The following is a 17,278-nucleotide window of genomic DNA, read 5'->3' on the forward strand; positions in this document are numbered from 1 at the left end:
CTGATATCAAATGCGTTTTTTAAATAGGAACACCCATTTTTATCACATATTCGTGTAGTACGTAAAGAAATATGAATGTTTTAGTTGGACCACTTTTTTCGCTTTGTGATAGGTGGCGCTGTAATAGTCACAAACATATGGCTCACAATTTTAGATCAACAGTTGGTAACAGGTAGGTTTTTTAAATTAAAATACAGAACGTAGGTACGTTTGAACATTTCATTTCGGTTGTTCCAGTGTTATACATGTACCTTTGTGAACTTATCATTTCAGAGAACGCATGCTGTTACAGCGTGATTGCCTGTAAAGACTACATTAATGCAATAAATGCTCAAAATGATGTCCGTCAACCTCAATGCATTTGGCAAAACGTGTAACGACATTCCTCTCAACAGCGGGTAGTTCGCCTTCGGTAATGTTCGCACATGCATTGACAATGCGCTGACATTTGTTGTCAGGCGTTGTCGGTGGATCACGACAGCAAATATCCTTCAAATTTCCCCACAGAAAGAAATTCGAGGATGTCAGATCCGGTGAACTTGCTTCGACGACCAATCCACATGTCATGAAATATGCTATTCAATACTGCTTCAGCCGCACGTCGTTCATATCGGAAGTACATCGCCATTCTGTCATGCAGAGAAACATATTTAGTAACATCGGTAGAACATTACGTAGGAAATTAGCATACACTGCATCATTTAGATTGCCATCGATAAAATGGGGGTCAATTACCCTTCCTCCAAAAATGTCCGCCAAGGTCGCTGATATTCCACTTGTCGCAGCCATCGTGTATTTTCCGGGTCCCAGTAGTGCATATTATGCTGGTTTACGTTACCGCTGTTGGTGAATGACGCTCCGTCGCTAAATAGAACGCGTGCATAAAATCTGTCATCGTCCCGTAATTTCTCTTGTGGCCAGTGGCAGAACTGTACACGACGTTCAAAGTCGTCGCCAAGCAATTCCTGGTGCATAGAAATATGATACGGGTGCAGTCGATGTAGATGTAGCATTCTCAATACCGATGTTTTTGAGATTCCCGATTCTCGCGAAATTTGTCTGGTATTGATGTGCGGATTAGCCGTGACAGCAGCTAAAACATCATTTGTTGCAAGTCATGGTTGAAGTTTCACATGTGGCTGAACACTTCCTATTTCCTCAAATAACGTAACTATCCGGCGAACGGTTCGGACACTTGGATGAAGTCGTCCAGGATACCGAGCAGGATACATAGCACACGCCCGTTGAGCATTTTGATCGCAATAGCCGTACATGAACACGATATCGACCTTTTCCGGAAATGGTAAATGGTCAATTTTAACACGGGTTATGTATCACGAAACAAATACCATTCGCACTGGCGGAATGTTATGTGTTACCACATACTTATACGTTTGTCACTATTACAGAGCCATGTATCACAAAGCGAAAAATGTCATCCAACTAAAACATTCATATTTCTTTACGTACTACACGAATATATAATAAAAATGGGGGTTCCTGTTTTTAAAAAACGCAGTTTGTAGGGAAGCAGGACACTCACGCCTTATAAAATTCACATCAGTCTTTCCATTGTGCGCCAGCCTAATCCGCTGTAACTAGCTCTAACGTCATAAATATTGCGCAATACTTTAAAATGAAGTAAATAAACTGGAACGTTTCTAGCATGTCAGGAGTAATACAAAATCAATATGTGTTGGATATTAGTTCAATAACTTTAACCATTTTCGAAATTTGGATGTTTTTCTGTAAAAATCATTGGCGCAACATAAAAGAGCTAGAAACTTAAAAATTGATATTTAGATTCCTTTTGCAGAATAATTTAGTAGAAACAGTATTCTGGATCTCACAAATTAAAATTTTAGTTGAAATTCATGATTTTATGGTTTTTGTCTTAGAAATTAAGGAAGCAAGATAGATTAAGTAGGCGAATAAATAAAGATGGATGTTTAAATTTAAGTAGAAGGGAGATCCGCTATAATCATAAAAATGTGAGAAGTTTCAACAGAATAACTATAAAACTATAGCTATAGCGTATCTCCAAAGAGCAAGTTCAGAGCTCGTCTACTGTGTGTAGTGTAATTAAATTAATTCTCTCGCCCAAAATATTTGACTTAGCCACGTCAGACTTTTATTACGATCACTTACTTGTGTGCTGATTACACAATTAAATTGAAAGCTTCATCGGCCATCAGCAGAGGAAGCAATGATTTATTCAATAACTTGAAGTGGTGCATTACTAGCCCAGCGGCTAGTCGGGAGAGCAGATTTGATCAGGCGTTCCCTTAGCCGTCCGCACCGCAGCTTTATATGTAAGAACGCTGCGCGAGAGAGGAATGCCCCAGTTCTCTCCAGACGCTGATTAGTGCACCACATCTGCCGGGAGTCGCGTCGCGTCGGCATCATTGCTATAAACAGCCTCGGATGCCGTAATAAGTTACTCGGGATACGAGTAACCATGAAATCGTTTTCGAGTGAAATGTTAATTTAGGGATGACGTTAATGATCTATCTTTAGTTTGCGTATGTCGTATTTTCACGTACCGCCGCAGGACAGACATTCTACCATTGTTAGCGTGGCGTTTGATGAACATTATCATCAAATTATGGCGAGCATTCACTTAAACATTTAATTTGAACAGTTATAGTGGCATCAGCGCATTAGACTCTGAACTGCTCTGGTAGTTGGATTGTGTGGAATCTTTTTGGTCTGTGACTTTCAGAATTTAGTGAACATTTTAGAGAGAATGGTTTTTGATTATGAATCCCAGACAATCTCCTAATTCCTCAGAGCTATAGCTCTGTAGCTATAGCTGTAGCAATAAATGTATTTCTCAGATGAAGTGGGCACTAGGAATTCTAATTACAGGCTTGACGTTTTGCTAATCACTTTCTCGTTGCCAATATTGTAGTTAGAGAGCCAGTGTTGAGAGCGGCCAACAGCATAAATACAAAACATTTATTCTATTATTTCACCCGCCGCCCCACAAGCTGATATCCATTTGACCTATGGCAGCGCCATCTAGCGGTTTCCCTCTTCAAGCTATACGAGTTTCGTTCTTTGTAGTTTTTTCGTATGATGCTTATTTCGTGAGATATTTGGCACGTTCACTATCAATGGACCACCCTATATATAGTGTTCTACTTATTAATTAGCAGCCTTTTTAAATTAGTGTGTTACAGTTAGTGCGCGATAAAATGACCTCCACCCCCCCCCCTCCCCGTCCACCCCAATTACTGATCGCACCTCTGGAAACACTTACCTAGCGTCGACTGTACTGTTTTCCAGACTGTGGCCGCACTGAAGTTCTGACACTGTAAATACCCGACGATGTGTTTTTGTGTCTGCTGGGCACATAATGCTTGTCGTTTCTTAGAATGGCGCATATTAACAACACTATCCAATATTTAACTGTGATGCTAACCTTTTAAGAAAGTCTGAATCTATTTCTCCTGGATTACAGATACAGTATGTCCTAGAAGAAACGGAAAATGTTCAGGGATATGGCAAGAACGATCATTTGAAGCAGATAACTTTTTATGGACATATGCCCTACCCTAAATGATTTCCGAGATACAACATATTTAATGTACTTGTTTTTGGGGTCTTGGAGCCCACTTGAGTGTCTTAATCATCCAGCCTCTTTGAAATTTTAGTGTAGCACAACCTCCCTAGTTGCTTTCAATCTCTTTGTTCGGGATGCCTTTCTGCCACTGAAGACGAAGTTGCCCATGGTGTGTTATGAGTGTAGTAGTGCGAAGGATTAAGAGTGTGTCAGAGAGAATCATACATTAATTGTGTTTGCAATCGCGCGGGCTAACACACCACGCATCTACACTTAAAAATGATGTGCAGATATAGCGTATGTCTACGGCTTCTGCTAAGACAGTGCTCCTGTTGCTCTCGAAGACTACCGACGGCGCTTTCCGTGTACATATTTTTCAATTGATACTTTGTTAAATGCATGTTGTAATGCTTCATAACTGTTGTACGTCTATACGTGTGTAAACCTGACAATGTGTTAAACAACGGAGAAAACAAATAACAATGTATATTAAATATGTTCTTTCTCTGAAACCGTTCGGAATAGGGCATATGTCCGTATGAAGATTTTTGCTTCAAATGATCGTTCCGCTCGTATTCCTGAACATTGACCATTCCTCCTAGGACACATTAAATAAAATGTTACACAATTCTTTCACGCAGTTTAAGTTTAATGTGATATACTTGAAGACAAAGCTTCTTGCACATGATTATTTTGCACTCGCTACACTGGTATGTAGTTTCATTTCTTGCACCCTTTCCTATTCACCATTAACGAATAAAAAACAGTATTTCACAGTTCAGAAACTGAGGAAAGGTCACAAAAGAATGCAACTATTCAACGAACGATTTATGAAATAAAAATGAGAAACACTTGCTTCAAGTTTGACACAGTTGTTCTTGCACGAAGTAAGGACCACCATCTGAATCGTCGATTTTGTCATCCCCACTGTCATTGTGAAGAAACTCTTGCTCCAATTCACGCAAAATTTCGTGGCCCGTAAGAGAACGTGAAGCCAATCTTCAGTTTCTTTAATTGCTGAACGAACAGTTGCCGCCATCCAGCACATTCACTTCAGCTAATTTAGAAACCACACATCCCTGGAAACACAATGAAGAAGACCTATCAAGCCCGTCCGTGTAACTGGATTCATATTTAAAAGGTGTTGAGCTGAACCCAGTCACTTGTCGAGTGGGCAGTTGATCGAAATGTTTGCATCCTACCATTTGACGAGTTGATAATCAAAGTATTATTAACAGTAATTGTACTTATATTCGTATACTGTACTTCCTGCAACATGAGACATCATCAAAACTGTGTATTGAATGTTCTGAATTTCATTTTTGTTGTATTACAACAGACTTAATCCAATTTCATGTCTCTTGCTACAAATATCTACTGCAGTTAAAGATGACAGTCACTGTATTGCGCATTCACCTATAGAGCTGATCGGTACGAGTCACCCACACCCATGAGTTGTCAGCACTGGAAGACAAACAACAAAACATTCCCCCTCTCATATCTTCTAGACCCGAAGTGACCGCGCTATTTACGCCTCTGCCATCTTACCTAACGGACGAATTTACCAACGTCAGTTCAAGTCAAGCACCTCCTAAAATGTAGCTGTCTCCGTAAGTATTTTTGTTTGTTAGTAAGTAGGAAAACTACACTCTTGAGAGGCTCTTAAAGTTAGTTGACATGTTCTATCTGGGTTGTTGGTTGGTAAAGGCAGTTTATCGTAAGGTACTACTGAGAACTGCACGTCGCACGGATACTTGTTGGAGCCGCATGCACGCTGCGGGCAGATGTTTGACTACCATTCCAGTAGTCAGTTGATAGACAGCCAAAGAGTATGTTGCCTACTGCAGAGGTGGTGTGACGAGCAGCAACCACGACGGAGGCTCCATTAACCGTCGACGCAGCGAATGGCCACAAAGTGTAGACACAAACAGGCCAGGGGAGCGGTTGGTGTCTTTCCTAGGCGAAAGGCCGACAAGTACGGAAGTTACGCAGACAGAAGCTCTGATACTGTGTTTTAGCGATCGACAATGGATTATTGGTTGATTTTTTTCATTTAAACTGTGTTTGGCGTAAGGTGAAGGGCACGACTGTGTGCACTAAGTGTAAAGATTTGTCAGTCATCTTTCACAAGGACTAACCATGTGCACTGTGTGCTGTGTTGAGGTTAGTGTATGTATGTATGTATGTGTGTGTGTGTGTGTGTGTGTGTGTGTGTGTGTGTGTGTGTGTGAGTATGTGTGTGTGTGTGTGCGTGTGTGTGCGCGCGCTTGCGTACTGGCTATGTATTTGTTTTCTCGAAATGAGAGCTGTGTTGATATCGTCTGTTATTATGCTGTGAGTGTAACCGTTCTTGTGTATACTGTTGTACAGAGAATTATAATTACTTATTTTGACGTATGTAGTATTTAGTGGCTTGGTAGTTGTGTTGCTAACACTGAATAGTGCGAAGGGAGAGGTCTGTAGATCTTGTACTCAGTTTAACAACGATATTTATGAAAATGGTAGATTGTTACTCACTATATAGTGGAGATGCTGAAATTCAGACATGCACAACAGAAAGACCACTAAACAAGTAAGCTTTCGTCCAAAAGGACTTCTTCTAAAGTAGAAAAGGCATAAAAGTTCTACCAAACACAATTCTGACCACTGTCTCTGGCCACTGAGGCCAGACTGAGACAAACTGTGCATGACAGGAGAAGAAATGTGGGGGGGGGGGGGGTGTAAGGAGGAGGCTGGGGCGGGGAGCGATAGCAGGGTAGAGAGGGGGGACAGTGTTGCTTCTGGAAATCATATAGGGCATGGGTGGTGACAGTGTAGGGCAGCTGGTTGCAACTGGGAGGTTAGAGGGATGGGGGAAGGGAACGAAGAAGGATAGAAGTGAAGAGACTGTGGGTGTGTTGGTGAAATAGAAAGCTGTGTAATGCCGGAATGGGAGCAGGGAAGGGGATAAGTGGGTGAAGGATAATGATCATCGACGGCTGAGGCCGAGAGGGGTTATGGGAATATAGTACATATTGCAGGAAGAATTGACACCTCTGTAACTCACGAAATCTGGTGTTGATAGGAACGATCTACGTAGAACAGGCTGTGAAGCAGTAATTTAAGGGAACAGCTATCTGATAAGCAGCGTACTCAGCAACTGGATGATGCATTTGTCTCTTGGCCCCCTACTACTAATCTCCTAACTCTACCAAGCTGCTCTACCCTACTCCCACCACGTACCTCTACGCTAGTACAAGTAGCAGTTTACTTTCCCCCACATCTATCTTCTAATAATTCCCCGCCCAACCTCCTTCGTATCCCCAGAACGAAGATTGCTTCTCCCAGCATGCAAAGGTGCTCGCAGTCTGGTCTTGGAAGCAAAGAGACACCGGTAATGTGTTACAGTGTTGTCTACTTCAGAAGAACGCCTTTCGTCCGAAAGCTTACTTATTTAGTCGTCTTTCTGTTGCGTCGGTCTGTGATTCAACATCTCCACTATATGGTGAGTAGCAATGTCTTATTTTCATAATATTGGTACCATTCCATCCTGGATTTTCCACTGTTTAGAACTTAATTTAAGTGTAAACATATGGAAACCTTATCAAATGTGAAGTCTGCTTTTCTGATTTATGGACTGTAGTTTTATATTGGGATTATTTTGTTTTCTGGCAAAGAAGTCGAATACTGTAAAGTGTTCGAGGTCTTGTTGTTGATCAGTTTGGATGGTATTGAGTGGTTTTTTATTATTGTGTTGAAGAAATTTTAATTATTTTATTGTTTTCTTCTTAACCTATACTTCAGGAACTTTGACTGGCCGTATATTTGGATTCAGTTGTCACATGGCTATTTCGTCAACTGCCAGGAAATTTGGTTTAATGAAAATTGTTTGTCAAAGCAAACCCATGCCTGCAACGCTCACTCCCCTCTCCTTATCGCCAAGGGGGCCACACTCCACCCAAATCCTACGCTACAAATCTGTTTCTCAAACACCCATTTTCAAGTCCTAACTATGTCATTCTATCGTTATGTGGACAGAGCACAGTGGCGCTTCAAAATTAAAATTACATATGCGTAGAACAGTAGTTAAGGTGACTAGGTCGCATAAAAAACCAGACAGCAGGTGATTGATGATTCTATTGATCACAATGTATGCATGACGCGTTTCTGAATTATCTCCGTCTTCAGAAATCGAAGTACAAATGTAGGACAAAGACAAGAGTGTTACCAGTTGTGTCTGTAACACGAGATAACAGTAGTCTGTCATCTTATGTGACGTATACAACTGGTCCTTGTGCTAACTTTGCACTTCGATTTCTGAAGACAGAAATAGTGCCGAAACGCATCACGCATAGTTTCTGATCAATAAAGGTATTCTTCACTTGCTGTATGACTTTTTATGCGACATAGCCAGCTTAACTGCAGATCTACACGTATTTACTAGAATGGCCACTAGCCTCCTACATGACTTTGCGTCACAACTTCATTAATACTTGATATTCAGTGAGTCATGATTAGCTTTTGTTTGTTTCGCAGGACATGAGTTCTTCCGCTGTTTTTACAATAAGTAGTGGCCATAATACTGCGATGTCCATTCTTAGCGATGCCATGTTAATGTTACTGCAGAGTGCAGATAACTTTCCACCCTCACTTATACTCTAACGCCTAAACCTTATACTACCCACAGGGTGCAAGAGTGTCGCTGGCTGCCTACAGCTGTGCTTGGACAGAGGCAAGCAAACGCACCAAGAACGCGCTACGCATGCTGGTATGCAGCACACAGAGGCCGCTGCTGATCACTGCGGGAAAGATCTACCCTATCAGCAAGGCGACTTTCCTGTCGGTGAGTTACTACACAGCAGCAACACCAAACTACATTCGCAGAAATAGGAAGTGATGCACCACGAACACTTTGACCTAACAGCAACAAATTGATATTATACCAGCATTTCCATGCTTGTGGGATGACTGAATTTTTTTCCTTATGCTAGCCTTATTCCAGTATTTTCAACAGGGAAAAAATTCATTTCTAAAGATGAAGAATTGTATGAGTACATGATGGATATTGTCTCTAACATAACTGGAACTTATCAGGTGGAGATAGCAACACAGTATGCCCAGAGGATGTGTACGAAGTGCAGCTTATCGGCATCTCTTGGAGTTTTAGAACGGTCGAATTGTTCGTTTTAGGGACGTGGGTATATCAAACTAACATCCCACAGACAATTGGCAATAGTGCAATGAAAGCTCAATGAGTGGTGACGCAACAAACTCAGAACAACAGTGTGACTAGAAGATGAGCCATGGGTCATTCCAGAAGAACTATGCCAGGTTTGACTGAAGTAAAGACGGATTAAAAGAGCTGAAATCCAGGCAGATGTGACAGGCAGACTGTCAAAATGAACCATTGGCAGCAGGCTGCCGGAATCTCAGTTTAGATCTCGAGTTGCCACGCATCATTTACCTCTGACGCCATATCAGGGTACTTGCCTGGTGTATATCATGAATCAAGTGGGACATTGAGTACCATTCTGTGGTATTCAGTAATGAGTCTCACTTCTGTTCGTGACTATCAGATCAACGAAACCATGTCTGGAGGCGACGTGGTGAATCACTAGAAGCAACGTTTGTCGTAACTCCTGGAACCATGGTCTGGGGACCATCTGATTTTTTAACTGTTTAAGGGAAGTTGAAAGCTTCCAGTATGTTACTATTAGTATCTCTCCGATGGCATCAGAGAACCAAATGACACGTTCTGGCTGCGTAATTCAAGATCCAACACCGAAGTTAACACTACAAATTCATTGAGGAATATACATAATCTTGTTTCCGCTGGTCCTCTCCCCCAAGCCTCCCCACTTAGTAGGCAATACACAGTGTATGGGTTGCGATGGAAATATGTATACTTTTATACCAGCCTCCAGCCAGCAGTCTTCAAGAACTGGCGCAGACTGCGTATCAGGCATGGCTAAAAGTGCGTCAAGGCTGTTTAATTCCATGCAACAATTAATACAAGCGTGTATTATTGTCTGTGGTTTCACACCTCATCCTGTTACTGATGGTGAAGAGCTGTGTCGAACGGAATGAAAGTGTAATCATTTAGTACCCTTTGTATGATGGAAGTCCCCATAGCCGGCCGGTGTGGCCAAGCGGCGCTACAACCAGGATCCGCGCGACCGCTACGGTCGCAGGTTCGAATCCTGCCTCGGGCATGGATGTGAGTGATGTCCTTAGGTTAGTTAGGTTTCAGTAGTTCTAAGTTCTAGGGGACTGATGACCTCAGAAGTTAGTCCTATAGTGCTCAGAGCCATTTGATTTGAAGTCCCCATAAACTCTCTCTCTCCGTTCGAACAGGCCTCAAAAGACTCTCAGGTACCGACCAATCTCTGTGCCATTCTAATAGGCGTCATTGGATGCGGATGCATGTTGTCAGCACACTGCTCTCCTGTCCATTGACAGTTTTAGTGACCAGAGCTACTACTTCTCAGTCAGGTAGCTCTTTAATTCGCCTCACAAGGGCTGATTGCACCATTCTTGCCAACAGCGCTCGGCAGTCCTGTACGGTGATCCATCCAAGTGCTAGCCAAACCGACAGCATTTAACTTCGGTGACCTGATGGGAACCGGTGTTATCACTGCGGCAAGATCCTTGGCCGGACATCTCCACAGAGTTTGATAAATGTGTGACAAGTAATTTAGGGTGTAATACTTTCCACTTCCGTAAGTGTGCGTGAGATGTCATATAAATAATTGTTGGATAGTGTCCTACTATAGTAAGAACACTCGTCTCGTAATACTAATTTCAACATTAGGAACGATGCTCCGCAAAAATGGCGTCAATATGTTTATAGAGATTCTCAAGGATACATTGGGTAGAATGCTGGTGTCTTGTCGGTTGGCGCCGACACCGCATATGAACACCGAACATCGTTACTGGCAGCATGTCGCATTGTACAGTTTGTGTGGAAAATATAGTTACACATTCATCATTTGTCTTCACCTAATTTTTCACTGATAAACCCAGACCTCTCACTCACATTAAACACGGCTTCTCCAGACACACCTCTAACAACGGCGTTTCATATTTTATACAGTCTTGTGTTCTTACGCAGAAGATAGAAAAATATTAAAGAAAACAGGCTTTTAACTGTGAATGGAGTTCTGTTAGGGCAATTACGTAGGTCCTAACGAAAAAATTTGTAGATGCTTGTGAGTCGCAGAACACAATAACAGACAATTATTTTAGACGTTTGTAGTTTCTTATCAATTAATAAAGCTCACGGACACACAATGAAACTGAATATCAGTTTTTCAGAGAACGGAAGTGTACTACCCCTTTGCCAGAAGCGGCCAAAGAGAAAGTGAGCTGATAAACGTTCCCCGTCACATGATACACAGGGGATCGGCAAGCTGTTAAGCACAGTGCGTTAAACAATTCTTTTTTGTACTTGTTGTCAATGGAGACAAGTTGTTGGCAGAAATATACTGATCAAATTTTACAAATTTTGAGTGCTGATTCGTCTTACCGAAATCAGAAACAAAGTTAATATAAATACATGTTCGAAAAAGCTTCTTTTTATGGTGTTACGACAGTTCATTTTCAGTACGTTTTCAAGTAAAACATAGTAACTAAGTTCCCAGCCGATATGGAAGATTAAGTTTGACAGCAAGTCTGTAGTGCTGTCACTTCAAGCCAAATAACTGATTCAAGCATTGTACTCATTGACGATGTGTTATTTGACAGACTGTCACTTGAAAATTTCACCGGTGTACTACTAGTGTGTTATAGGATTAGTGTGCTGCTCATCCATGACACAGTATCATTGCTTGATCATTCACGTACGATCTCTAGGTACAAGGTCATACGGTAATGAACTATAAGCTGGTCATTCCCTTGCTGCTGTTTTTCGTTACGTTGCAGAGATAGCATACGTTGCACCCCACATGGTGGTTCGACGAAGACTATGAGTCATTCGTACGTCTGACTTGAGAAAACACATTTTGTGGAAGAAGATACCGGGTTCTGCACACAACATTTCACAGGAGCGGATGATACAAATCGTTCTACCACACCAAGAGCACAGTACATCACTTTCAATTGGTGTATCCATACAATCTTTATGGCTTTTCACGTGCCTATTCCGCTGTTTGTGTTTTTAGCCTAGTTTACAGTTTAGGAGATATGTGGAAAAGACGGAATTACCAATTTGGCTGCCGGCCGCGGTGGTCTTGCGGTTCTAGTCGCTCAGTCCGGAACCGCACGACTGCTATGGTCGCAGGTTCGAATCCTGCCTCGGGCATGGATGTGTGTGATGTCCTTAGGTTAGTTAGGTTTAACTAGTTCTAAGTTATAGGGGACTAATGACCTCAGCAGTTGAGTCCCATAGTGCTCAGAGCCATTTGAACCAACCAATTTGGCTAACAAACGGACAGATGAAACTCCTCACGTTTCAAGTTGAACACCAGCAGTATTTTAAGTATATTAATCAGATAAGGCCATATACTCACCCATCAACATCTAACATGTGCTTTTTTCAGTTAGTTATGTTACATAACCCCTTTGTACGATTAATCGTCATGTGGAATAAATCATCCTAAATTAATATTACACATTAATACATAAATATGGGTACTGGCTGACAATTTACAAGGTTTTGCTTCTTAAATACAGATGAGCTGGTAATTCTACCACATATGATCCGCCACAGAAATTCTTCTACGTCATAAGAATTATCAAAGAGAAACTTTTTCGAATCGTTTTCATATTTAGCTCTGCTGCCTATCAGTCTTTTTGTACTACTGTGTGATAAATAACTTTAACTACAGCATTATGCATCCCATTCTTTGAGAAAGACAACTGTTAAGTAGAATAATGAATCTTTCGACATTTATGTCTGAAGATGGCCTTGTAAGCCGAAAACCGGTTAGCAATAAAAGTAATATTGTAGAACAAAAGCAAACTGGTGCTTTTCATTTATTATTATAATGTTGTTCAACCAAGAGCCGACGGGAGATTCTGTTAATATAATATCATTATTCCTTCTGGTTTTGTGATTGTGTATGAATGAACTGTAATGTGTTATTTACCGTAAACTTCATGAGGAAGCAAATATACTGTGAAGCCACAGTCAAAATGCCAATCTCATGAAAAAGATGTCTACAAAATGATTGTGTGTGAGGGCACCACATATTTTTACAACACGCTTTTGAGAAATGATCACTTATTTCGTTAGAGATAAGATAGCAAAGAATATTATTTCATGACTTAAACGGATGAAAATATATAATATACACTACTAGCCATTGAAATTGCTACACCACGAAGATGACGCGCTACAGACGCGAAATATAACGGACAGGAAGAAGATGATGTGATATGCAAATGATTAGCTTTTCAGAGCATTCACACAAGGTTGGCGCCGTTGGCGACACCTACAACGTGCTGACATGAGGAAAGTTTCCAACTGATTTCTCAAACACATACAGCAGTTGACCGGCTTTGCCTGGTGAAACGTCGTTGTGATGCCTTTTGTAAGGAGGAGAAATGCTTACCATGACGTTTCCACTTTGATAAAGGTCGGATTGTAGCCTATCGCGATTGCGGTTTATCGTATCGCGACATTGCTGCTCGCGTTGGTCGAGATCCAATGACTGTTAGCAGAATATAGAATCTGTGGATTCAGAGGGGTAATACGGAACGCCGTGCTGGATCCCAACGGCCTCGTATCGCTAGTAGTCGAGATAACAGGTATCTTACCCGCATGGCTGTAACGGATCGTGCAGCCACGTATCGATCCCTGATTCAACAGATGGGGACGTTTGAAAGACAACAACAATCTGCACGAACAGTTCGACGACGTTTGCTGCAGCATGGCGTATCAGCTCGGAGACCATGGCTGCGGTTACCCTTGACGCTGCATTACAGACAGGAGTGCCTGCGATGGTGTACTCAACGACGAACCTGGGTGCACGAATGGCAAAACGTCATTTTTTTGGACGAATCCAGGTTCTGTTTACAGCATCATGATGGTCGCATCAGTGTTTGGCTCGTCACAATACGTCAGTCACTACTCTTGATGAACTATGGTATCGTGTTGAAGCTGCATGGGCAACTGTACCTGTACACGCCACCCAAGCTCTGTTTGACTCAATACCCAGGCGTATCAAGGCCGTTATTACGGCCAGAGGTGGTTGTTCTGGGTGCTGATTTCTCAGGATGCATGCACCCAAATTGCGTGAAAATGTAATCAAATGTCAGTTGTAGTATAATATATTTGTCCAATGAATACCTGTTTATCATCTGCATTTCTTCTTGGTGCAGCAATTTTAATGGCCAGTAGTGTATATCCACAGACTGATTTGTCTCTCCCCAAGATTTGCAATTATTCGAGTTTCAAATGTGTTTGAACTGATTTGTTCTAGGAATTTAAAATGGATTTTTTTTTTTAATTTCAGTTCTCATCGATTTGGACACAAAAATTTTTAAATTTTCCACCCTAGTTATTAATACCTCATCATGTGTGACATTTATCATTAATGTAGTATCTCTAGATTCCCAGGACTGAATAATTTGCGTATTTTTGATACTGAGAGGGTGGGTATTTGAAGTAAACCACTTAATCATACCTCTAAGGACATTATTTACCATTTGAACTCTTGGTGTACGCATGTTTAGAATTAAAATCATAGTGTTATCTGCAAAAAGGCTCTAATTCCACTTGTTGTATTTCCGGCAGAAGATCTACATCTACATTTACACCCATACTCCGCAAGCCACTTGACGGTGTGTGGCGGATGGTACCTTGAGTACCTCTATCGGTTCTCCCTTCTATTCCAGTCTCGTATTGTTCGTGGAAAGAAGGATTGTCGGTATGCCCCTGTGTGGGCTCTAATCTCTCTGATTTTATCCTCATGGTCTCTTCGCGAGATATACGTAGGAGGGAGCAATATACTGCTTGACTCTTCGGTGAAGGTATGTTCTCGAAACTTTGACAAAAGCCCGTACCGAGCTACTGAGCGTCTCTCCTGCAGAGTCTTCCACTGGAGTTTATCTATCATCTCCGTAACGCTTTCGCGATTACTAAATGATCCTGTAACGAAGCGCGCTGCTCTCCGTTGGATCTTCTCTATATCTTCTATCAACCTTATCTGGTACGGATCCCACACTGCTGAGCAGTATTCAAGCAGTGGGCGAACAAGCGTACTGTAACCTACTTCCTTTGTTTTCGGATTGCATTTCCTTAGGATTCTTCCAATGAATCTCAGTCTGGCATCTGCTTTACCGACGATCAACATTATACGATCATTCCATTTTAAATCACTCCTAATGCGTACTCCCAGATAATTTATGGTATTAACTGCTTCCAGTTGCTGACCTGCTATTTTGTAGCTAAATGATAAAGGATCTATCTTTCTGTGTATTCGCAGCACATTACACTTGTCTACATTGAGATTCAATTGCCATTCCCTGCACCATGCGTCAATTCGCTGCAGATCCTCCTGCATTTCAGTACAATTTTCCATTGTTACAACCTCTCGATACACCACAGCATAATCTGCAAAAAGCCTCAGTGAACTTCCGATGTCATCCACCAGGTCATTTATGTATATTGTGAATAGCAACGGTCCTACGACACTCCCCTGCGGCACACCAGAAATCACTCTTACTTCGGAAGACTTCTCTCCATTGAGAATGACATGCTGCGTCCTGTTATCTAGGAACTCCTCAATCCAATCACACAATTGGTCTGATAGTCCATATGCTTTTACTCTGTTCATTAAACGACTGTGGGGAACTGTATCGAACGCCTTGCGGAAGTCAAGAAACACGGCATCTACCTGTGAACCCGTGTCTATGGCCCTCTGAGTCTCGTGGACGAATAGCGCGAGCTGGGTTTCACATGACCGTCTTTTTCGAAACCGATGCTGATTCCTACAGAGTAGATTTCTAGTCTCCAGAAAAGTCATTATACTCGAACACAATACGTGTTCCAAAATTCTACAACTGATCGACGTTAGAGATATAGGTCTATAGTTCTGCACATCTGTTCGACGTCCCTTCTTGAAAACGGGGATGACCTGTGCCCTTTTCCAATCCTTTGGAACGCTACGCTCTTCTAGAGACCTACGGTACACCGCTGCAAGAAGGGGGGCAAGTTCCTTCGCGTACTCTGTGTAAAATTGAACTGGTATCCCATCAGGTCCAGAGGCCTTTCCTCTTTTGAGCGATTTTAATTGTTTCTCTATTCCTCTGTCATCTATTTCGATATCTACCATTTTGTCATCTGTGCGACAATCTAGAGAAGGAACTACAGTGCAATCTTCCTCTTGAAACAACTTTGGAAAAAGACATTTAGTATTTCGGCCTTTAGTCTGTCATCCTCTGTTTCAGTACCATATTGGTCACAGAGTGTCTGGACATTTTGTTTTGATCCACCTACCGCTTTGACATAAGACCAAAATTTCTTAGGATTTTCTTCCAAGTCAGTACATAGAACTTTACTTTCGAATTCATTGAACGCCTCTCGCATAGCCCTCCTCACACTACATTTCGCTTCACGTAATTTTTATTTGTCTGCAAGGCTTTGGTTATGTTTATGTTTGCTGTGAAGTTCCCTTTGCTTCCGCAGCAGTTTTCTAACTCGGTTGTTGTACCACGGTGGCTCTTTTCCATCTCTTACGATCTTGCTTGGCACATACTCATCTAACGCATTATGTACGACGGTTTTGAACTTTGTCCACTGATCCTCAACACCATCTGTACTTGAGACAAAACTTTTGTGTTGAGCCAACAGGTACTCTGAAATCTGCTTTTTGTCACTTTTTCTAAACAGAAAAATCTTCCTACCCTTTTTAATATTCCTATTTACGGCTGAAATCATCGATGCCGTAACCGCTTTATGATCGCTGATTCCCTGTTCTGCGTTAACTTTTTCAAATAGTTCGGGTCAGTTTGTCACCAGGTCTAATATGTCATCGCCACGAGTCTATCGTTTATATACATGATAAATAATAGTGACACTAAGATTACCGAGGGATGTGTCGCAGTGATTAGCACAATGGACTTGCGTTCGGCAGGACAACGATTCAATCCCGGGTCCTGACGTCCTGATTTAGGTGTTCCGTGCTTTCCCTAAATCTGTTCAGATAAATGTCGGGATGGTTCCTTTGAAAGGGTAGAGCCTACTTCCTTCCCCATCCTTCCATAATCCGGTGGGACCGACGGCCTCCCTGTTTGTTCCCCTCCCCCAGATCAGCCATCCGACCAAAACAAAGACTGAGCCTTGTGGCATCATGCAAATGATTTCTTTCTAGCCAGATGAATCGCCCCTGGATTGAATGGCTGAATTGTTAACTAAAACTAGCTGCATTCATATATTAGGTATGACGTTGCCCATTCGTAGGCTGTACAATCAGTTAAATAAAACTGCAGTTTTAACAGGCTATTGTCATTTACACATCTTAGTAGGTTATAGAAACTACCAACCACACCTCTTTTGTTAATTAATAACAGGAAAATTTAGTGATTATGGTTTACGTGGAGCAGTTGCTACAGGATATAACCACGTAAATTAAGAGGATGCATAACATATGTATGATGTGTCAGAAAAAAAAAAAAAAAAACGCAGAAATATCACATTGTTCTCGATGCCAAAAATAAATAACCTGGCAGATTTATAGAGGACCAAATCCATGACTTTCACGTTTCCCTGATTTCAAACCGTTGCCTTACTGA

At 41.7% G+C, this 17,278-nt stretch overlaps 1 protein-coding gene across 1 annotated transcript in view; it reads left to right on the forward strand.

The window, feature by feature from the left end:
• LOC126095572 (uncharacterized) overlaps positions 1-8,441 on the forward strand; it is an 83,256-nt gene extending 74,815 nt beyond the window's left edge. The window contains exon 4 of the mRNA XM_049910349.1: positions 8,232-8,441. Coding sequence (XP_049766306.1) covers positions 8,232-8,441 — 210 coding nt within the window. The remainder of the gene's footprint in view (positions 1-8,231) is intronic.
• Positions 8,442-17,278: the final 8,837 nt, after the last annotated feature.

Source organism: Schistocerca cancellata, chromosome 8, assembly GCF_023864275.1.
Source record: "Schistocerca cancellata isolate TAMUIC-IGC-003103 chromosome 8, iqSchCanc2.1, whole genome shotgun sequence".
NCBI lineage: Eukaryota > Metazoa > Arthropoda > Insecta > Orthoptera > Acrididae > Schistocerca > Schistocerca cancellata.